The sequence below is a fragment of the Oncorhynchus gorbuscha genome, linkage group LG12 (assembly GCF_021184085.1).
Source record: "Oncorhynchus gorbuscha isolate QuinsamMale2020 ecotype Even-year linkage group LG12, OgorEven_v1.0, whole genome shotgun sequence".
In the NCBI taxonomy this organism is placed as follows: Eukaryota; Metazoa; Chordata; class Actinopteri; order Salmoniformes; family Salmonidae; genus Oncorhynchus; species Oncorhynchus gorbuscha.
This window is the reverse complement of record NC_060184.1, coordinates 23,313,327-23,338,283: the sequence shown is the minus strand read 5'-3', so window position 1 is coordinate 23,338,283 and position 24,957 is coordinate 23,313,327. Positions and strand designations below refer to the sequence as shown.

General features: G+C 42.6%; 1 protein-coding gene across 1 annotated transcript in view; it reads right to left on the bottom strand.

Annotated features, from left to right (window-relative positions):
* LOC123990726 (mannosyl-oligosaccharide 1,2-alpha-mannosidase IA-like) overlaps window positions 1-24,957 on the bottom strand; it is a 171,708-nt gene that overhangs the window by 75,879 nt on the left and 70,872 nt on the right. The window contains exon 4 of the mRNA XM_046291536.1: window positions 17,626-17,706. Coding sequence (XP_046147492.1) covers window positions 17,626-17,706 — 81 coding nt within the window. The remainder of the gene's footprint in view (window positions 1-17,625; window positions 17,707-24,957) is intronic.

The window sequence follows — 24,957 nt, the reverse complement described above, 5'->3', positions numbered from 1 at the left end:
TATCAAAATACATTTAAACGCAGTTTTTCACAATTCCTGACATTTAATCCTAGGAAAAATTCCCTGTCTTAGGTCAGTTAGGATCACCACCTCATTTTAAGAACGTGAAATGTCATAATAATAGTAGAGAGAAAGATTTATTTCAGCATTTATTTATTTAGTCACATTCCCAGAGATTCTGAAGTTTTCATACACTCAATTAGTATTTGGCAACATTGCCTTTAAATTGTTTAACTTAGGTCAAACGTTTCGGGTAGCCTTCCACAAGCTTCCTATAATAAGTTGGGTGAATATTGACCCATTTCTCCCGACAGAGCTGGTGTAACCGAGTCAGGTTTGTCGGCCTTCTTGCTCGCACACACTTTTTCAGATTGCTCATAAATTTTCTATAGGACTGGGGTCAGGGCTTTGTGATGGCCACTCCAATACTTTGACGTTGTTGTCCTTAACTTCTTCGATATAGGGGGTGCTCTTTTAATTTTTGGATAAAAAAACGTTCCCGTTTTAAACAAGATATTTTTTCACGAAAAGATGCTCGACTATGCTTATAATTGACAGCTCTGGAAAGAAAACACTGACATTTCCAAAACTGCAAAGATATTATCTGTGAGTGCCACAGAACTGATGCTACAGGCGAAACCAAGATGACATTTCAAACAGGAAATGCCCCAGATTTTGAAGGTGCTGTGTTCCAATGTCTCCTTATATGGTTGTGAATATGCCAGGAATGAGCTTACACTTTCTGTCGTTTCCCCAAGGTGTCTGCAGCATTGTGACGTATTTGTAGGCATATCATTGGAAGATTGAACATAAGAGACTACATTTACCAGGTGCTCGCTTGGTGTCCTCCGTCAAAATTATTGCGTAATCTCCAGCTGCGTGTATTTTTCCATTTGCGTCAGAGGAGAAACCAAACTGCCACGAATTATTCATCATCAAATAGATATGTGAGAAACACCTTGAGGATTGATTCTAAACAACGTTTGCCATTTTTCTGTTGATATTATGGAGTTAATTTGGAAAACAGTTTGGCGTTGTAATGACTGAATTTTCTGGGTTTTTTGTTAGCCAAACGTGATGAACAAAATGGAGCGATTTCTCCTACACAAATAATATTTTAGGAAAAACTGAACATTTGCTATCTAACTGAGAGTCTCCTCATTGAAAACATCCAAAGTTCTTCAAAGGTAAATTATTTTATTTGAATCATTTTCTTGTTTTTGTGAAAATGTTGCCTGCTGAATGCTAGGCTTAATGCTATGCTAGCTAACAATACTCAAACACAAATGCTTGTGTAGCTATGGTTGATAAACATATTTTGAAAATCTGAGATGACAGTGTTGTTAACAAAAGTCTCAGCTTGTGAGTGAATATATTTCTTTCATTTCATTTGCGATTTTCATGAATAGTTAACGTTGCTTTATGGTAATGAGCTTGAGGCTATGATTACGCTCCCGGATACGGGATTGCTCGACGCAAGAAGTTAAACCATTTTGCCACAACTTTGGAAGTATGCTTGGGGTCATTGTCCATTTGGAAGACCCATTTGCGACCAAGCTTTAACTTCCTGACTGATGTCTTGATGTTGCTTCAATATATCCACGTACTTTTCCTCCTTCATGATGCCATCTATTTTGTGAAGTGCACCAGTCCCTCCTGCAGCAAAGCACCACACAACATGATGCTGCCACCCCCATGCTTCACGGTTGGGTTGGTGTTCTTCGGCTTGCAAGCCTCCCACTTTTCCCTCCAAACATAACAATGGTCATTATGGCCAAACAGTTCTATTTATGTTTCATCAGACCAGTGGACATTTCTCCAAAAAGTACGATCTTTGCCCCCATGTGCAGTTGCAAACCCTAGTCTGGCTTTATGGCGGTTTTGGAGCAGTGGCTTCTTCCTTGCTGAGCGGCCTTTCAGGTTATGTCGATATAGGACTCGTTTTACTGTGGATATAGATACTTTTGTACCCGTTTCCTCCAGCATCTTCACAAGGTCCTTTGCTGTTGATCTGGGATTGATTTCTACTTTTCGCACCAAAGTATGTTCACCTCTAGGAGACAGAACGCGTCTCCTTTCTTAGCGGTATGACAGCTGTGTGGTCCCATGGTGTTTATACTTGCGTGCTTTTGTTTGTACAGATGAATGTGGTACCTTCAGACATTTGGAAATTGCTCCCAAGGATGAACCAGACTTGTGGAGGTCTACAATATTTTTTCTGAGGTCGTGGCTGATTTCTTTTGATTTTACCATGATGACAATCAAAGAGGCACTGAGTTTGAAGGTATGTCCTTGAAATACATCCACAGGTACACCTCCAATTGACTCAAATTATGTCAATTAGTCTATCAGAAGCTTCTAAAGTCATGACATCATTTTCTGGAATTTACCAAGCTGTTTAAAGGCACAGTCAACGTAGTGTATGTAAACTTCTGACCCACTGGAATTATAGATACAATGAATTATAAGTGAAATAATCTGTCTGTAAACAATTGTTGGAAAAATGACTTCTGTCATGCACAAAGTAGATGTCCTAACCAACTTGCCAAAACTATAGTTTGTTAACAAGAAATTTGTGGAGTGGTTGAAAAACAAGTTTAATGACTCCAACCTAAGTGTTTGTAAACTTCCGACTTCAACTGTAGATATTCCATAAAAAACAATAGTCATTTAGAACATTAAAAATAGCCTAATATTTTATTAACATTTTAAGCTAAACGTTTTGACCTGTTGCATCAGCCAAAGTTTTTTTGATGCTAGTGGTTGTATTAATCTTGGATGTATCACTTCAGACTGTTTGGAGTATTTATTTCTTGCATAGAATAGTTCAACTTTTATACTATGGGGGATAGTAGATTGACATAGGCTAGTGCTTTTGCTGTTCGTTAAAACCTCTTGAAGCTAGGGGGCACTATTTTTATTTTTGTAAAAATAACGTTCCCAAAGTAAACGGCCTATTTCTCAGGACCAGATGCTAGAATATGCATATAATTGACAGCTTAGAATAGAAAACACTCTAAAGTTTCCAAAACTGTAAAATATTGCAGGCGAAAACCTGAGAAAAATCCAATCAGGAAGTGACTCTTATTTTGAAAGCTCTGTGTTCCTATGCATCCCTATTGACCATTGAAAGGGATATCAACCAGATTTCTTTTTCTATGGCTTCCCTAATGTGTCTACAGCCTTTAGACATAGTTTCAGGCCTTTATTTTGAAGAATGAGCGTGAACGACCACATTACGTAAGTGGTCAGGTGTGGGCTCTCAGAGTGATTTTTGTGCAAAAGAGAGTCGGCCATTGTTCCTCCCGGTCCTAGTGAAAAGCCAACTGTCCCGGTTGATATATTATCGAATAGATATTTGAAAAACACCTTGAGGTTGATTATAAAAAACGTTTGCCATGTTTCTGTCGACATTATGGATATAAATTGGAATTTTTGTCTGCGTTGTCGTGACCGCTCTTTCCGGTGGATTCTTGGGCATAACGCACCAAACTAACGGAGGTATTTGGATATAAAAAATATCTTTATGGAACAAAAGGAACATTTGCTGTCTAACTGGGAGACTCGTGAGTGAAAACATCTGAAGATCAAAGGTAAACGGTTAATTTTCATGACCAAGCTTCCCTGATGCTAAGTGTACATAATGCTATGCTAGGCTATCGATAAACTTACACAAACGCTTGTATTGCTTTCGCTGTAAAGCATAATTTCAAAATCTGAGACGACAGGGTGATTAACAAAAGGCTAAGCTGTGTTTCGCTATATTTCACTTGTGATTTCATGAATATGAATATTTTCTAGTAATATTTTTTGACTGTTGCGCTATGCTATTCAGCATTGCTGATGACAAATATACCGGATCCGGGATTGGTAGTTCTAACAGGTTTTAACCCTACTCATCTTGTTGGCTGATGTAAAGTAAATGTGGAATGTTCTTCCAGTATCTTCAATACGCACCTTGGAATTGGATAAGGACGCACGCAGTTGTGTCCCTGATGTGTCTGTCTTCACTTGTAGCCTGTGAGAAAGACCCGATCACGTGATGGAGAGCCGTGTGAGTGAGACACTTCGGATTTCGCAGCACAGTCAGGGAGAAGGGTACAACTCTGCACTCCAGGCAACAAAAAGCATGTTTTTTTTAGGGTGCACAAAGGGGATGCTGCCTTGAAATTGAGGCATTATCAAGTGCTTGTCAAAATGTGAATGATAGACTATTGGAGTGTGTATAGTCAAGAGACTTTTTCCAAATCATCATTAGTCTCATCATGCTGTCATGTTTTGTCATTTATTATCTTGTCTTGTCCCTGTGCTTCCCATTCTATTCATTTCCCTCTGCTGGTCTTATTAGGTTCTTTCCCTTTTTCTATCCCTCTCTCTCCCCCTCCCTCTCTCACTCTCTCGCTCTCTCTTCTCTCTATCGTTCCGTTCCTGCTCCCAGCTGTTCCTATTCCCCTAATCAATCATTTAGTCTTCCCACACCTGTTCCCGATCCTTTCCCCTGATTAGAGTCCCTATTTCTTCCTTTGTGTTCCGTTCCTGTCCTGTCGGTTCCTTGGCTAGAATTCACCGTGCTGTGTTTGTGTATCGCCCTGTCGTGTCGTGTTTTCCTCAGATGCTGCGTGGTGAGCAGGTGTCTGAGTCTGTCTGGTTCAAGTGCCTTCCCGAGGCAACCTGCTGTTCACCTGCTGTTCAAGATCGAGTCTCCAGTTTGTCCTCGTCATTTCGAGTGGAAGTTGTGTTTTTTGTTTGTATTTACTTTACTGGATTAAAGACTCTGTTTTCGCCAAGTCGCTTTTGGGTCCTCTTTCACCTGCATGACACATGCAGCCTTACAATGTATTAAAAATCTAAACATATAGCCCATGTTTGTCAAACAACTAAAGTTACCAAGAGAAAATATTAATATTTTATTCAGCTTTTTTCAATTGTATAATTCATTCAATAAAATAATATAAAATAATGCCCGCGGAATTATAAACAAATCTTGTCTGTTAAATGAACTAGTGTAGACCACAGCCATAAGGACAACTTAACATAAGGACAACTCAGAGTATGCTATTATGTTATTCTGAAATAGACTACATTTTCATCATATCATGCTTCTTTAGACCAGTCTAAAATCATTAATAGATTTATTGTGAAGGTGTAGGCTATATTACATGGATTTATTAGACTTTTAAAAATGGCTTGTAGACTATGTATGGAAGCCAGGAGATGCTAAATGTGTTTATGTTCATTAACGGTCAATTACCGTGAGTCCGACAGTTATTTGCTTGACAATCACCGGCTGACGAGATTCCGTGACCGCCACAGGCCTAGTCTGAGCCACTAGAAATCTCCCACCAGCCAGTCACCACCACATTATAAAACAGATTCAATAACCCCTCAAACACTAAGGTCCCTCTGAAGAGGTCGGCTGATCTCTGGAAGCAACATCGTCAATATTGTTATAACTACATACCATACTGTAGAGGAGAGAGAAATAGAGGAGAGAAATCGCTCTGAAACAGTCCGGAAAAGCAGAATACAGAGACCGGTGTGGAGTTTCACATTAATATACCTAATGAAAGGTATTTTCACGAGGCATGCACTTACCCTCCCACACTGGTTTAGAACGGGTGGTCTAGTGCGCACTTACCCTCCCACACGGGTTTAGAATGGGTGGTCTAGTGCGCACTTACCTCTGAAGCTGAACAAGTTGCTATGGAAATGGGCCCGAGCAAAACACTTCACTTAAAGACAACAAAACAAACACTTTAATTCCATTCCTGACACAGCAATGTGAAGTGTGGCGAGACAATCTTAAAAAATGCCCAATGCTAGACGAATTTACTCAGAAGGGGGATAAACAAATAGCGACCCGGGATCGCCTGTGTGAATTGAAAATGGTCGCCTGCAGTCTGGATGAAATGCCCCCAGCTGGGAGTGATGTGAATCTGTGGCTGGCCGCATCCGTAAACGCAGATATCTAATCAGACACCTGCTGAGCGTGTCGGGCCTCACACCCCCATCCTTGTTTAACTCCACTTCCACTTCAGTGTGCAGCCTCTGGTCAGGGAGCTCAGCCTCACTCAAATGTTCCTTTAGCCATCAACACCACGGAGGGCTTGTGTTCTGAGTGGGTGTGGGCTGTAGACTTCACCCATCCAACCACAGCAAACAAAACCAGAGAGACAGGAGGGTGGAGGATGCACCCCGACCGTGGAACATGTTTAAACCCTTAACCCATCTGCGGTAATGTAATAATAATAGTATTTCTGACACTTAGGAGATAACATGGTGCAAAGCCTCTATGTGAATTGACGAATGCACTGGAGTAACCTACAATAACATCTGAACAAACAGCAGGGTAATCCCACCGTGACTCCTCAAAGCAAAGGTCATCATAACATTTACACTGACCAGAAACAGCTGTGGCAGACTTATGTACATACCATACCTCCACACATACACTGGTGAGGAGAAACGATGTCACTGGCTTACAGGTTATAGCTAGGGAATGACACTCTGGAGAGGCTTATTCCAGCATGTGAGCTAAATAACATTTTGTTAAGGGAGAAAATTGGGTTTGCAGGGGGAGCAGGAAAACAAACTTTTATCCCTCTCTTTTTTCCTACCAATAAAGCATATTACTAAACATACTGCTAAACTTGAAGATATCCTTCTTAATCCCCTTTCCCCAAACTAATCAGCTCAGTGGAAAGTGTTGCTGGTGCCTGTGATATGTGAAGTGGATCCTGGGTGTCCTGAACCCCAGCGAGGCGACAGCCTGAAATGAGTTTCTGTCCTCCCTCATCTCCTCCCTGGCTCCAGGACCTGATCCTGTTGCCTGGCATTACCGTTAACACTGCTGGAGCACCATAACAATACAGTGTGGCAGAGCCCAAAGAAGACGGAATACAGCACCGGTGTCAGAAAACATATTACACTCTAGAATATGAGGGGTCCACGGCAGCAGACACACGTACAGTAACTGGGTCATTCATATGGCTTGTAGAATTTGGCTGTGTCCCAAAATGTCTCATTACAGTCAAATAGAAGCCACATGTAAATGTACAGTATAATCTGCTAATGTAAATGTTGCCCTTATCATGATGAGAACTCATTAATGTTCTACAGAGGTCAATGGGCTTGATGGATGGTCCTCCAGGGAGAGGAGGGGAGAGACCTCTTAGAGGTGTTTAATAAAACAACTTGGAATGAGAACCAGCGACAATACTTCCTTAATATCTACCACTTGAGCATACTCCTTGATTAAAGCATGCATCTAGGTGTAGGCTAGGCCTATTCCAAGGAACTTTGAGCTGTTATGAATGCTTATGGCAAGTAGTAATCCTTTAGTCAATATGACCTGTGTGCAAAGCTTGATGAAGGATTTCTAGCCTTGATACATTAAGAAAGGCTGGTTTAAGGAGCCATGAGCTGTTATGAATAGTTATCATATCATCCCATGCATCATGTGGTGACAAGAGGTAATAAATGAATAATGCTTTAATCACCAGCGGCTCATAGAAAGTGTTATCCCACAATAATGATTATAGCCATTATAATTTCTCCTCAGAGAACTTTGGCATATCATTGGTCATAATAACAGATGACGTCTTCTGACTAACAGCAGCTCATGTAATAATATCCGATGCTCAGTGAAGCGGAGCCATCTCTTTCCCTTTCGCTAATTACTTGGTAGTGTGGAGTAATGAACACTTCATAAGCACCTGTTTCATCTCCTAAAGAGGGAGGTTTCAGTTGGAGCCACTCAGACAGACACAGCCTAATAAGCCCAGGAGAGGCGATAGTGTGATCAATATTTGGGGTTGGAGTCAAGCTGCCTTCCACATATCGCAACCGTGTTCATTATTACCTGCTCAACTTCAATGGAAAGTCATTATCGAGCGCTAAGCTCCGTCCTGACAGTTTCGTTTTTTCATCCTCTCCCTGGCTGTAACAAGAGGCTGTGGCTGTTGCGTGCTCGTCTCATCAAACATGATCTACAATCTGCCCATCTGCCCTGTGCTCTCCACGTCAAACCACTTCATCTGCCCTGTGCTCTCCACGTCAAACCACTTCATCTGCCCTGTGCTCTCCACGTCAAACCACTTCATCTGCCCTGTGCTCTCCACGTCAAACCACTTCATCTGCCCTGTGCTCTCCACGTCAAACCACTTCATCTGCCCAGTGCTCTCCTGTGCTCTCCACGTCAAACCACTTCATCTGCCCTGTGCTCTCCACGTCAAACCACTTCATCTGCCCTGTGCTCTCCACGTCAAACCTCTTCATCTGCCCTGTGCTCTCCACGTCAAACCTCTTCACTGTCATTTAACCTTTAACAACAGCTCGCAAGAAGCCACTTTGAATATGGGCAATTCCTATTAATTCATCCCATTATATGATCTGGAACCAAGTCTTTAATTATAGAGAAATCTTCCTGTATTGCAGGTATTAAAGAGAAACTATCATTACGACAATTGCCTTCACAAGGTTAAACTTATGGGCAATTCCACGGGAACAGAATGATGCTGAAACATTTTCAATTTAAAATGTATGCCATAGCTGTGCCACCAGAGACTCTGGGTTCGAGCCCAGGCTCTGTCGCAGCTGGCCGCGACCAGGAGGTCCATGGTGCAACGCACAATCGGCCTAGCGTCGTCCGGGTTAGGGAGGGTTTGGCCGGTAGGGATATCCTTGTCTCATCATGCACCAGCAACTCCTGTGGTGGGCCGGGCGCAGTGCACAGTAACCAGGTTTCCAGGTCCACGGTGTTTCCTCCGACACATTGGTGCGGCTGGCTTCCGGGTTGGATGTGCTCTGTGTTAAGATGCAGTGGGGCTTGATTGGGTTGTGTTTCGATGGACGCAAGGCTTTCGACCTTCGTCTTCCCGAGCCTGTACGGGAGTTGTAGCGATGAGACAAGATAGTAACTACTAACAATTGGATACCACGAAATTGGGGAGAAAAAAGGGGGAAAATGTAAAAAATAATAATGTATGCCAAACAAAAACCAATGATCGTAAAGTTAAGCAAACCATACAACTCTAAGCACAAGGACAACCTGTAGTCTCTCAGCTCATATCCGGTTTCCATTGAACATTTTTCAAAAACACATTTACTTCAAGACCAGCGCAGATGCAAAGTTCTTCAAGTAAATGTGTTTTTGTAAAATGTTCAGTGGAAAACGGATATGATCTGAGCTCAGTGAACTACAGGCAGTAAAAGTTATCTGTGATTAAATGCACAGCAAGGCGACTTAATGCTATGTGCTTGAACACAGCACATCAGCATACAGGACTCATCCGGATTTAGAGTGTTTTTGGGACTTGTGGTGAATTGAGCTTGTGAAACAGCGGGGCTATAAAGGCAGATAACTGTCATGTCAAGAAACTGTTGGATGAAAAACCACTCCATTGGGTCCCCTCTCACTTCTAACAATGAGAAAATACGTTTGACTAGTCTATGGATTTGAGTAAAGGCTCTGACACTCTAAGCCTCTCTATTTCGACTTTCTCCAGAAGGGAGCCACGATGCTTCAAATCGCCTCATTAGAGACTGCCACAGCTGACTGGCCGAGTTAACACATGGACCTGCTATCGAGTTCTGGTTGAAACTCAGAGCTCCTACATTCCCTGTCCTGGACAAGGTTACTGGTTAAGTCGATCACTTCACAGTTCAGACACAGCCTCACTGCTCTGCTATTCTCCTCAGCTCTGTGCCCTGTCCAGACAGGACAGAACTGACAGTACTTAAAGGGGGGTGCAAGGTACGTGCTTAGATGGATGAGTCTCTTTAGAGAACATGAGGGAGAGACTGGCTTCTAGAGAGGCCCTCACTTATCTGTCTCAGCCTCTCGACTGTTATCCTGATGGCATATTTCATAAAATCCAGTAAGACACAGGGAAGCCTCAGGGGCCAGGGACAGTCTATGGCACTGAATGCATAACAGAATGTGTAAACGGGGGATGTCATTGTACCATTTCATACACCTGAGGAGGCGTAGGCTGGGGCGCAATGTTTGGCTACAGCGAGCTCACTGCACACGGAGGGTGACATGCCGAAGGAATTTGGTGACAGCAAGATTCACTTAGATTGTTTTTCTTTTTGACATTCAGGAGGACAGCAGTCGGACATTCTGTGCGTGTGTGTGTGTGTGTGTGTGAGAGAGATCAGTTTGAGAGACACGTAGGTGTAGGGGCTGGGCGTTGAACCACAGGACCCAGAACAACTGTAAACTAAAAAGACCTCATCTAATGAGGCTTGTGTAAAACTCTTTCTAGTGGAAAGATGAATGCTGTGACCGCAGTCTAGATCCAATCTCCAATCCAATCTCCCTGACTGGCAGACCACGCAGGTGGGCACCAGGCAGTCAGCACATCTCCTAGGGAGAGAAGAGGGAGCCAGAGTAGGCAGACAGGAGGAATAGAGTATCGGAGAGAAAAGGCCAGGAACGGTTTTAAGGCCAGGCAGTGTCACTGCCAGCACAGCAGGCAGCAAGGCCAAATGACTCCACACACCGAGGGCAAAACTGTCCTATTCAAATGGCAATGATGCAGCCATTTCTTGCAGGGTCATCATACCTCATAGCATATAAACATGTCATGTTTAGCATGGAGGTAAAATGTGAGCAGGAGTAATGAGTGCCTCTTGATTCAACCCCCAGGTATGCTCACAACCCAATGGACAGGAACATATGGGGGGGTTAAGGTTATCAACGGTAGACAAATGTAGTGCTTTGTATTTCTACTCGCTCATTCCGATAGATCACAACTTATGATCCCTGAGTGTTCAACTAAGTCTGCCAAGATCTACCAGGTGTGAGATTACCACACAAATGGGACACACCAATAACCAGGAGTTATTGTCAGGTAAGCACAGAACATAACGCAAAACCCACCTTCATAGTGTGGTGGGTTCTAAATGATGTCACATCCACATGGTGGTTGTTCTGTTGTGTGATGCCTCACGGTAAAAAAACCTTCCCAGTGGAAAGTTTCATTGGTTCCAATGAAGATATTCATTAGTGCCACCTTGAGTGCCGTTCCAACAGATTGCAAGGAACCTCCAGGCATCCCAGCAGGGGATGTACGTTCATTGAGATGCATAGTCACATATGGCAAATGTAAGTTTGACTGTCATGTTCGTAGGGGTAGAAAGGGGCATTGCGCCCCACAGGACAAGCTGCAACAGAGCTATTCTCATTAGTGCAAACAAGTATCAAACAAGCAATCTTCATTACCGCAAAGAACACATGATCCATTACTCATGTCTTTTAATAGTGTTTAATCATACTATTTTATATACAGCTGCTCCTATCTTGGCATATTAGAAGCATATCACACAACATGTTCCCCATGTAGGCTTGTGTTGTCTCCAAAGAGTAGTGTGCAGTGTTCTACAGTAACAAAGTCATTCAGGTCAGAGAGAAGATCTATTAACAATGCTAGAAATCAACTCTCACTTCAGAGTAAAGAGGAGCTTGGATAACAGAACAGAAAGGAAAGTTGAGGAAAACAAAGGCAAACAGACACACTTCTCTGAGGCAAGAAGCCAGAGGAGAGGACTGAGTGACAGTGCAGTGCTTACCCTCCAAGCTACGACTTTATTTCGGTTCAAAACCTTGTCAGTCACCAACTCCAAAAGGCTAAACATATCCTATCCAAGATGGCACTCTAAAACCCTGGCCCATCCATCACTTACCAGATCATTATTAGCGCGCTCTCTCATGAATGTTGTGGCTTAATTAGGGATGAGAGTAAACAGATTGTTTACTGTAAAAGCGGGTGTCCTGTAACAGATAAAAGCGGCTGTGGACCCTGGGCTATGATTAATATCCTCCATGTCGCGACCCTCTGCCTGCCGTAAACAGGAAAGATGCACTTTATAATCACACCAGCCAAAATAGCAATAAACAGTGGTAACGAGCCTTCAGCCCACTGTTTGCTAATGAGTCGTGATTTACCTGTAAATACAGGAATATAGACAGAGCAAAAAAATCCTTGTGATCTTGTGATAGTCAGTCACTTGAAAATTGCTAGTGTGAAATGATTCACTGATTTGTTTGATCGTAATAAGGAGGGCTTCTCTCATCTCGTCAGATAGGCTCTAGAAAACAAAATGTACAGGCACAAACTGCCTGTCTGTTACTAAAACTTTCAGGACATTCTGAGAAACAGAGATTGCATTCAGACTGCATTAGCATTTCAGTGGGAAGAGAAGTAGTCCTAAGAACATACAGAGGGGAAAGATATTGCCTCGACTGAAATGTTCATGACTTTGTACGTCCTAGCCAAAAGATGGCCTTTGAGTACTCCTCTAGTTTCCCTGACTGTGCTCAAAGAGTTGGCAACACTAGGTTTCGATCCTATAGTTGTTTTGATTTCACCTTTATTAAATCAGGTAGGCCAGTTGAGAACACCTTTATTTAACCAGGTAGGCCCGTTGAGAACAAGTTCTCATTTACAACTGTGAAGATGGCCAAGATAAAGCAAAGCAGTGCGACAAAAACAACAACACAGAGTTACACATGGGATAAACAAACGTACAGTCAATAACACAATAGAAACATCTGTATACAGTGAATGAAGTAAAGATCACAGTTGTATAACAAAATCACAATGGCTGACTGTGTTTTCAGCTTGACTAACCCCAACACTGAGAATACAGGATGTGGCAGGTGCAGTGAAAAACGCATGTTTTCTTGTTTCACAACCATAAACAGGATTAGCTACTTGATGACAGAGGAAACAAGGCTTAAGAAGAGAGCGGCTGTGGAGTGGAGCCTACAGGCGTGTGGTGCCGTTTCATGCCAGCCCTATATGGTAGCTAGCTGTGTTCCTGGCCACGCTTGCTTGCGTTCGCCTACAGCCCGTTGGAGGAGGCTAAAAATAGGAGCGGACCTCGTCACCCGCGGAAAACCTAAGACCATGTGTTCGGACGGAGGGAAAAGGCAAACTCCAAAGGTGACCTTGGGTTCGAGCTGCTGGGAAGCTTTGTTCCTCCGGACTGATGTCACTCACACAAACCCAGGAGACACACAGACAAGAGTATAACCAAGAGCTGGAAAGAAATTAAATCAATGGATTTTATTTTCCCTCTTATGTCTGTCTGTCTGTCTGGAATGAGAGGGTGCAGCAGCGACGGAGTACATTTTAAAACTCAGTGGCTGAGTAGGAGTGACTAACCGAGTCCGTTTCTGTGTGCTTATCCCTTTGACAATGCAACACTCTCTGAAGACTAGGCTATACACTTTGAAGTACCCCCCCCCACCCCACCATTTATATGAATCATCTCCACACACAGCAAACCGGAGGCTGTTCTCTTCAGCTGGACCCTACCCTAAACGGTGTAATAAACTAATAACAAAACATGAGAAAAGGAGAGGTTAAATTCCTCAAACCTTGACGTGCGTGTTTGATGGGGAAATACAATTTTACAAACTCCACCAAGCAGAGTGTTTTTTTGCACAGTCCCTGTGGAGCTTGTGCCATTGGGCCCTGGATACACCATTGGCTGTAGAAAATGACTCATTACAGAGAGTCAAAACAGGACTACTGCTAGTCACACAATGTAACTGAACCGAGAACAGATCAAAAAGACTGCAGAAGCCCGGCTTACGAGCTAAATCCTTGGCTAAGGCGAGAAAAGAGGCAGGTTTGTTAACTGGTTCCAGGTTTCTTAATCGTAAAGGTAGGCAGCATATTAGATCCAGGTTAAACTGCATCGATAATGGAGAGGGAGAGATCTAACAAGCAGCTTCCATGTGTCTGGGAGAGACTCCACTGCCAAGGCTGTCTGTGTTCCAGGCAAGCCCAGCCAGACTCCCTGCAGACCAGGCCCTGATCGTATCATTGACCAGCAGACAGACAGACATGAGCCTATTTCAACAGCAGCTCCTCCACTCTCTCACCCCACTGAGAACCACACTGTTTAAATAGCACTGCTGGCGCTACAACACATCTCCAAACAAGATCATTCTAAAGCCTCAGACAGAGCACAGCCAAACGCACCGCCCGCCATTAATGACAGGCCAAAAAATGTAGGCGGGTTTCGCAGAGGTATTTAACTTGGTTCCCCCAGATCTCTGAAATATTTAGTCTTACATTATATTTCTTCCTCCTTCTGACATGGTCAAACATACACATTGTGGGGTACTCAGTGCTCACTTCAGCCATTAGAGCCTGAATACCCATGGTGTGTAGAGGTATATGTAAGCTTCACTAGTAAGAGGGAGGGAGAGAAGAGGATTACACCTCAATATCCTTCTCCTGACTCTGACGTAAGATCCCAGATAATAAAAATATCCCCAGCGTAAGATTGTCACAGTAATCAGGTATGAGCGTGTATGAGTGTTTGTGCTGTCCCTAATCTCTGAATAGATTTTTAAAACTCTGGGGTCCATCCAGCCCATTCATTTCTGATTCCCAAATAGCTTCGGTCGGTTATGTAAAATTACCTATGGCTCCGGAAATCAATATCTGATCCATTGAGGAGTTAAGTGCTTTGCTCTGACAGATCAGCCTATCCCATTCAGCAACACGTCAGGTGATGGAAAACTGTACAGCTGTAAATAACAGCAGGTCCAAGTCAGCCCTGTATTAATCCCCATCCATTACTCATAGGAAGAAAAACAGCCATGGTCTAAATCAGAGGTGACCGGGGGCCAGGTGGCCTTCACTTCAGTACAACTTATGAATGGTAAAAAACTCCACTGCATCAATAGCTTTTTTTCCAGAAGGTCCTGGTGTAACTGATCTCGCAGTACATTATTAATGAAGCAGTATGCGGTGTGGAAAATGGCCGCAATGAGCACATCAGGTTGGGAGGCTCTTTATGGCTCCTCCCTCATCCATTTGTCATGATGATGAACAAGTGTCTGTTCAGCTCTCCAATCCGTCGTCTCAGGGCTGGCTGACCGACAGGGACGGGCCTGACCAGTATGCAGGGCTGTGGCTGTACTGCCAAGCATCTGTTTAGTTTCACTGATTAATTCTTTATCAAAGGGTCCGGCCCACTTTGACTTCCACCCAAGCAAAAGGGGCAGGGGCCGTCACTGAAGCCAGGGAGAGATCTCAGAGGCTGCCTACCAGGCCCCATCTCCCCTACCACCCGCCCCCTGGCTTCCTGCACGTGTCTCGGGCCGCCATTGTCTTGCTCAAAGCAGCTTAAAGCAGGTTGGGCGTACAGAACTCCCTCTCCTTTCTCCTGCAGGACTCGGAGGAGCTCCCTGGACTCAGGTTCTAAGTCTCACATCAATGGGTCCGCCTCTGATAGAGGATGAAAGGGTGAGCAGAGCTCAGTACGCTCAGTTTTAGAGAGGAGGAAATGGATCCAATCTGCTGGGAGGTGGCACAGCCTCACTGTACAGGTGTTGGAATACAACAAAGGAGAATACTATAAACACACCTGGTACACTTGTTAGGTCTATCAATAACACTATTTCCAAGTTCTGCATACCAGGACATTATTTTCTATGGTGGTAAGTCAAACACCCCATTCCCTATGTAAATCAGGACTAGGTTCTGCCCAGGTTAAGCTGCAGAGCACTAGAAAGCAGCATTACGACACGCTTATCACGTTGTTATGGTGAAAAACTGCATGGGACAGGCTTGCCAATCCAAGAAGAACAAAAAAAAAGCATTGCTTTTAATCACAAACCTCTAGAAACTATAGTCTTACCGCATGATGCGTCACTACTGTACTAGCATTCCCCTGGAAATCACTCATCTGAAAACAATATGCAATGAACTAGCTGGTACATCTACCTACTGTAAGCCCTTTTAGTCCTGTGGATTTCTGTCTCAGGATATAGTCGCTCTTACAGAGAGGACTTTAACATAATACATACACCAGGTACAGAATTACATATTCCCCACTCTCCAAACTGTAAAAAAAAGAACCAGCAAAGGTGGTTCATTGTAGTTGCTTCTGTGAAGCACGCTTCCTTGTTACTGCCATTGCTGCGTGTGCTTAACGGTGTGACTTGCCTCTCCTCAAGCTCCTCTCATCTACATTTTACAGTTCAGAAATCACATTAATATGAATGGAAGCGAAAATACGAGGTCTCATTACAATGAATTACAATGCAGCTTTGTGTGCAAGTCCTGGACATAACACATTGCCATGTTCTTTGTATATTCATTAGTACAGGGAATTTCAATAGCACGCCAGTACGCAAGCTTTTTTACAGTGCATGCTGTAAACTGATGAAACATTCCCCCAATGTCTCTCAGTCAGAACAAAATGATGGGAAGCACAATGAACTCTTGAGAATTCCTGTAGGGAACACTCAAAACCCTGCTTCTGGTGTCTGTCAACAGAGGGCTATTTGGAGAAGCCTGGTGTTAAAAGGTAAAGCATTACTGTCAACCTCACTCTCCAGTAGTATGACTTGCATAAACCCTCAAGAGGGACCTATTTCATACCATTTTACCTTAATTGGAGGGAAATTATATTAAATTAGATAATTGCTCTGAAATAATTGGCAATATTTGATAAACAGCATCATTCAGAATGATGCATGGCTTCATAACCTAAAATGCAGTTCTGTGGTGTGTGGGGGGGAAATAATTGCAGTATTGCTCTCCATTTTATTAAAAATCTCTTGCAGACAAAAATGTGTAAAAGACAGAAATGATTTCCGTTCAGAACTCACAAGTTTCCAGCCTTGGTAATTCTATAAATATTTGATAATAAGTCATCCACAGTGAGCATCCACAGTGAGCATCCACAGTGAGCATCCACAGTGAGCATCCACAGTGAGCATCCACAGTGAGCATCCACAGAATACAAAAAGAGGGGATACAAAGATCAGCTTCTTTTTATGCTTCTCTTTAGATTGGGCCTCTTCATATACTTTTGCTGAGCTCATTGAACTTCTAAGTGTCTTTCTCTCACTTCGGTGTTGCTACTGCTGTTCTGTTTATGAGAGCCACTTAGCTTGGAACCAAGGTTCAGTAGCTCCCTAAAAACCTTTTGAAATGGGGAGAGAAAAAGCATAGATTTTCTGGTTGGAAAAGTCCTCATGTCTGCTGGAATTCAACTGGAGGAGTCTATTTGGTGGGATCTATGACTTTACCTTATTTTCCAACCATACATTAGAGAAAGTCATTTTAAAAACTCTGACTGCATGAAGACAAATAGAGATCTGATATGAGTCACAACAGCTGAACAGGAAAAGGGGTTTGGTTCCTAAGAGATTGTTTCCTGACCATGTGAGAGAACTGCAGTCCCCACACAAATCCCAGAGTTAGCAGATCTCCTCTCAGACGAGATTGGCTAAACCCCTGATATATTTCACAGCTCTCCTTGAAGGACTGTCCTGCACTCAAGAGATTGGCAGGCAGCAAAGCTCTCACCTCTCTGACGGTACAACTTCCAGAAACGTTGGAATAACACTGTTCCAACATTGCTGCAATACAATTCTCTGAAGCCTCACGTCACTCTTTTCTAGAGCAATGGTTGTTCAACTATTGGCAGCTATCTCTATGTAATGGTCTCCACTAACATGGTGTCTATCAAACTGTGGCAGATGGAATAAATTATGTCCTCTTTTCCTTATGACATGCATCAGATATCATTGAGTTATAGCAGTAGTTCTGGGCAGCACCAGCAGAGTTTTCACAGTTAGGTACATACCTCTTTGCCAGAAAGGTAATAGGCAGAGAGCAGGCCTCCGACAAACCGGATGTTCACTTCAAAGACAGAGACCTCAGCATTCTGCAGAGAGAACAAACAAAGGAGAGTGATGGAGAGATAGAGATACAGAGGAATGGAGAGAGAGGGCAAGGGGGAGGAGAGAGACAAAGGTTACATGATTAGGAGTATTCAACCTGCTGAGTCACCAGGCAGCAGCTGGCAGGCGGTACACAGGGTAGGAATTAGAGATCGACCGATTAAACGGAATGGCCGATTAATTAGGGCCGATTTAAAGGTTTTATAACAATCGGAAAATCGGTATTTTTGGACACCGATTTGGCCATGTTTTTTTTCACACCGTTATTGAATCTTTATTGAACTAGGCAAGTCAGTTAACTTCTTGAGTGTAGGAGGCAGGATTTTCGTTTTTGGCAACAACAAAAAAACATACCCGTTTGAAACGACCCATTTCTCAGGCCCAGAAAGTAGAATATGCATATCATTGTCAGATTATGATAGAAAACACTCGAAAGTTTCCAAAACTGTCAAAATATTTTCTGTGAGTATAACAAAACTGATATTGCAGGCGAAAACTGAGGAAAATCATGTCAGGAAGTGCTGTTTTTCCTGAAAGCTCTCTGTTCCATTGGATGCCTTGCCTCCATTTAAAGGGATATCAACCAGATTCCTTTTCCTATGGCTTCCTCAAGGTGTCAATAGTCTTTAGATATAGTTTCAGGAAAAATGAAAGATAACATCACGTCAGTGGATAGCTGGGTGTTCGCAGAGTTTTGCTTGCGCAACAGAGTGGGGCAGCCATAGTCTCTCCCTCTCCTATTGAAAATGCGACAGTCCCGCATTTTCTACGAAATAGTTTGGGCCGCCTAATTTGCCAGAATTTTACGTAATTATGACATTACACTGAAGGTTGTGCAATGTGACAGGAATATTTAGACTTATGGATGCCACCCATTAGATAAAATAGGGAACGGTTCCGTATTTCACTGAAAGAATAAACGATTTGTTTTCGAGATGATAGTTTCCGGATTCGACCATATTAATGAGCTAAGGCTCGTATTTCTGTGTGTTATCATGTAATAACTAAGTCTATGATTTGATAGAGCAGTCTGACTGAGCGATGGTAGGCACCAGCAGGCTCGTAAACATTCATTCAAACAGCATTTTCGTGCGTTTGCCAGCAGTTGATCGCTGTGCTTCAAGCCTATCAACTCCCGAGATTAGGCTGGTGTAACCGATGTGAAATGGCTAACTAGTTAGCGGGGTGTGCGCTAATAGTGTTTCAAACGTCACTCGCTCTGAGACTTGGAGTAGTTATTCCCCTTGCTCTACATGGGTAACCCTGCTTCGAGGGTGACTGTTGTCGATGTGTTCCTGGTTCGAGCCCAAGTAGGGGCGAGGAGAGGGACGGAAGCTATACTGTTACACTGGCAATACTAAAGTGCCTATAAGAACATCCAATAGTCAAAGGTATATGAAATACAAATGGTATAGAGAGAAATAATCCTATAATTCCTATAATAACTACAACCTAAAACTTCTTACCTGGGAAAATTGAAGACTCATGTTAAAAGGAACCACCATATGTTCTCATGTTCTGAACAAGGAACTTAAACATTATCTTTCTTACATGGCACATATTGCACTTTTACTTTCTTCTCCAACAGGTTGTTTTTGCATTATTTAAACCAAATTGAACATGTTTCATTATTTATTTGAGGCTAAATTGATTTTATTAATGTATTATATTAAGTAAAAATAAGTGTTCATTCAGTATTGTTGTAATTGTTATTATTACTAATAAATAAATATAAAAAAAAAATATATATATATATATATATATAAAAATAAAATAAAAATTCACAGCTTTTTTTTGGTCCTCCAATAAATCTGTATCGGCATTGAAAAATTATAATTATTATATCTAGTAAGAATATCCTCGCAACACACACTGAATGTAAACACTACAGACATACACTAACTCTTTCAGTTGGTGGCACCAGCAGAATGATTGGGTCCCACCAATTTTTGAAATAATAAAATTTATATAGATGTGGGCTATAGCTGAGGACACACTGAGGTATCAACATCCTTTTCCCATGACTTTACAGAGGACTCTACAGTACATCAGAGAAGTGATCAAAAAGTGTCATTTTAGAGTCAACTACCTAATGTTACAACAACAAACATTTAACCAACTGTATCGATACAATAGTGTGGTCCACTATCCCCATAGTTAAAATAGAACACAAAGAGGAGGGTCTGTCAGAGAACAGACTTCCACAGCGCTCACACAGAGCTGAGGCTAAACAACACTGGGAAAAGTTATCTATAATTCAGAAACTACCCACACTGGGTCCAATTTATGTGTGTTATTTCATCTCAAGGTCAAGCTGGGAAGCATGAGTTGCCACCAACAAATTTAAGCAATATGAAGAGGTGATGAGATGCCTTCCTGGTATGGAACACCGTCTTGCCCAAACACAGACCTGCACTCAGCCCATTTCCCTTCGAAGGGCCCAAGGCGTGGTTTTCTCCATTGGAATAGGCAGGCTTATTACCCATTCCTCATGTAGATTGTCATTACTCTGAAAAGAAGCATGTGGAGCCTGTCTATCCAGGATAAATTGCTATTCTTTTAATACTGAGAAATTATGGTTTTCATAACCTCATTCTAACTTCCAGCCCTTTGCTTTATATGATAGAGCATGCAGAGTGGCCATCAAATACTTAAGTTAATAATATGATTATGTGCTTATTCCTTGAGGTTTTACTGAGAGGAAATGTTCATGTTATTGCCTCCACTTTGAGTGTACCACATAAAACATTTTTAAATAAAAATGGTGCTTTTTACATTGGACTAAACTTTATCTTTCCACAATATGAGAAACTTGCGTTCCTAATGGGGGAGAGGGGCTCAGTGACCACGCATGGTAATTATACCAAATAACAACTAAATATCAGTAGTTAAGACTTTTTTTGTCCTCATTTTACCATGGGTTATTTGTTTCCTGCAGACTATTTGTTTTGGGACAAACAACAGAACATTTGTAAACATGTCTTTTTTATGTTGAATTGTAAAGCTTTATCTCTTAGATTTTCCCCTACAAAGGCTTCTGCGTAGCATGACTCTGTATTTCAATTACAGTTTTTACATGAGTAAACTAATCTGGTCCGGAGAGATTCTGTAACTTATATTCTTCAATAGTAGAGAACGTGTGACAGGCAGGCAATTTAATTTAACAGCAGGCCAGCAGACAACCTCATAATTAAATTTAATGTATTTAATCCAAACCTGTGGACTGTGAAACCCAAATTCGTCATATTTCTGTTCGCATTATCAATGGTGTGTTAATGACTTAACATTTTGACAGGTGGCAGTTGTTTAAATGGGGAAGGCATTTTTCATTGCTGGAATTAAGTGTTTTTCCCCTGACTATGGACCGAATGACTTGGCACACCTCAGTGGAAATAAGAACTGTTGAGGAGGCGTTGAACTCTCCTGAGGACACTGCTCTATGTAGCTGGGGTGCTTTCCACTCTAAGAGACCTTAGAGAGCTATTCTGGCCCTCAGTCAAGGACTTCAGTGAGGCCAAAGAATCAAAAGGATTTCATGACAGTCTGCTGCACTGCACCCAGGGTTCAATTCCACAAAATGGAAAGTTAAGGATACTGATGAGGTAAAAAAATACATGAAGAACATCAAAATGTGATTGTACTGTATTGTACAAAACGTGTGAACTCCGTAAAAAGGGATCAAATCTAGACCACCAAAATAACTTAAACTTACAACCTCAACGTATTCAGACCAGATGTTACGGGTTGCACAATTTGAAATCTATTACAGTGAAACCAAAGCAGTCTCACACACGGTATCTTGGCACGAGTCATTGTTGAATTCTCCAACGTCTGAAGAGGTCCTGCTGCTGTTTGTGTAAATATGCAATGTCTTCATGGAAGACTTCATAAACACTGGGGCCAAACTTGGCTGTACTGAACCGTGGTTCATTAAACCCTCACTGTTAATAGGGCGGTAAAGTAGGGTGAGTGTCTGACTGAACACCATTCATTCTTCAGCCGCGTGACAACCCACAGCCCTACGTATCATGACCATCTACTGAAAACTAGTCAGGCCTAACTTCAACCTGAATCAGATGCGATGTTATAATCTTATCAATTATACTCCCAGTCTATGTTAAATGAATGAGATCCTCTTCCACTGAAAAATGACAAAAGACACTAGGGAAAATAACTGAGATGGGCTGAGGGAATGGAAGGATGGAATGATGTAATCAAATCAATTGTATTGGTCACATACACATAACTAGCATATGTTATCGCAGGTGTAGCGAAATGCTTGTGTTCCTAGCTCCAACAGTGCAGTAGTATCTAACAGTGCAGAAGTATCTAAAAACAATTCACAACAATACACACAAATCAAAAAGTAAAATACTGGAGTTAAGAAATACATCAATATTAGATTGAGCAATGTTGGAGTGGCATTGACTAAAATACATTAGAATGGAATACTGTATATACATATGAGATGATTAAAGCAGTATGTTTATTTAAACATTCTTAAACTGACTAGTGTTCCATTATTATTGTGGCCAGTGATTTCAAGTTTATGTATATAGGGCAGCAGCCTATTGTGGCAAAGAAGGGGGTCGAGTGATAAGTGGCATATATGTGAGAGCAGAACTAATAAACGGGCTCTGCCCGATCACTAAAATGGCCACCCCTGTCAGAACTACAGATCACAAAATGGCCGACCGCCAAAACTACAAGTCCCAGAAGCAAGGGGAACCCTCAGAAGGTGGAGCCGACTCACAGATAAAGGGTCAAGAAAAACCAGGAAGAGAAAGAGAGGGTGCTGGAAGGATCTATGAACAATAGAGAAAGAGACTATAGAGATTGGCTGGATTTACCGTGTATGAGCTGGATTGTTTTGGACTTACCTGTTGGCGTTTGGACCTGGACCTACCGAGAACCCGATTCGTGTACCAAACCCTGCTATCCTTGACCTCGCCTACGGCCTGGGTGGACCAGGACGGAGAAACAAACACACAGGTACTGTCCTGTTCGAAAGAACTCTCATACTTGGGTGATTTGGTGACAGTTTACCACTTAGTTTGTGACAAACGCTCCTAACCTTGAAGAGGTTTGCCACACTATACAGTCTAATGGCCTTGAGATAGAAGCTGTTTTTCAGTCTCTCGGTCCCAGCTTTGATGCACCTGTACTGACCTCACCTTCTGGATGGTAGTGGGATGAACAGCCCATGGCTCGGGTGGTTGATGTCCTTGATGACATCTGGTGGTGTAGGTGTCCTGGAGGGCAGGTAGTTTGCCCCAGGTGATGCGTTGGTTTGACCGCACCACACTTTCCTGAAGTCCACGATCAGCTCCTGTTTTTGTTGACGTTGAGTGAGAGGTTACTTTCCTGGCACCACTCTCCCAGGGCCCTCATCTCCTCCCTGTTGGCTGTCTCGTCGTTGTTGGTAATCAGGCCTACTACTGTCGCGTTGTCTGCAAACTTGATGATTGAGTTGGAGGCGTGCGTGGCCACGCAGTCATGGGTGAAGAGAGAGTACAGGAGGGGACTGAAAACGCACCCTTGTGGGGTCCCTGTGTTCAGGAAGTCCAGGACCCAGTTGCACAGGGCGGGGTTCAGACCCATGGCCCTGAGCTTAATGATGAGCTTGGAGGGTACTATTCTGTTGAATGCGGAGCTAGAGTCAATGAACAGAATTCTTACATAGGTATTCCTCTTATCCAGATGGGAAGGGCAGTGTGCAGTGCGATTATCTGTGTAAATATTGGGGCGTAAAGCAAATTGAAGTGGGTCTAGGGTGTAAGGTAGAGGTGATATGATCCTTAACTAGCCTCTAAAAGCATTTCATGATGACAGAAGTGAGTGCTATGGGGCGTTAAGTCATTTAGTTCAGTTACCTTTGCTTTCTTGGGTACAGGAACAATAGTGAACATCTTGAAGCAAGTGGGGACAGCAGACTGGGATAGGGAGAGATTGAATATTTCTGTAAACACACTTAAATATCTTACTCACGTCTTCTCCGGCCAAGGAGAAGGAGAGCCCATAGTCCTTGGTAGCGGGCCGCGTAGGCGGCACTGTGTTATCTTTAAAGCGAGCATAGAAGGCGTTTAGCTTGTCCGGAAGCAAGACATCAGTGTCCGTGAAGTGGATGGTTTTCCCTTCGTAGTCCGTGATTGTCTGTAGACCCTGCCATATACACTACCGTTCAAAAGTTTGGGGTCACTTAGAAATGTCCTTGTTGTTCATGAAAACATACATGAAATGAGTTGCAAAATGAATAGGAAATATAGTCAAGACATTGACATGGTTATAAATAATGGTTTTTAATTGAAATAATAATGGCATGGTGTTACAAAATGAGCCTAAAGACAACAAGAGCAACATGAGCTCATGAAGTGTTTGATTACTTTTTCGATCACATTTGCATTGATGTCAGAGTGATTAGAGGGACAATGGAGTGCTGAGTACCAGGCAGTTAGCAAGTTTGGTAGGCTAGTAATGACCAACAGCAGCATCAGATCGGTCATGTGGAACGACCGTGTGGAATTTGACTGCCTTCAAGACTCGTGACCGCCAGTCAGCCTGGGCTCAGACTGACTCAGGCATTTTCTCCCTCAAAAACCTCTAAATGCAGTCCCCAGATGGCGTCAAGCACTCCTCGAGCATCTTTTTATTTTTTCGGCGTCTCACAAATGTTCTTCTTTGTGATTCGAACACCTCTAACTTAGATTTGTCTGTCTATAACACTTTTTTCCAATCTTCCTCTGTCCAGTGTCTGTTCTTTTGCCCATATTAATATTTTCTTCTTATTGGCCAGTCTGAGATATTGCTTTTTCTTTGCAACTCTGCCAAGAAGGCCAGCATCTCGGAGTCGCCTCTTCACTGTTGACGTTGAGACTGGTGTTTTGCGAGCACTATTTAATGAAGCTGGCAGTTGAGGACTTATGAGCCGTCTGTTTCTCAAGCTAGACACTAATGTACTTGTCCTCTTGCTCAATTGTGCACTGGGGCCTCCCACTACTCTTGCTATTCTGGTTAGAGCCAGTTTGAGCTGTTCTGTGAAGGGAGTAGTACACAGCATTGTACCAGATCTTCAGTTTCTTGGCAATTTCTCGCATGGAATAGCCTTCATTTCTCAAAACAAGAATAGACTGACAAGTTTCATGAGAAAGTCCTTTGTTTCTGGACATTTTGAGCCTGTAATCGAACCCACAAATGCTGATGCTCCAGATACTCAACTAGTCTAAAGCAGGCCAGTT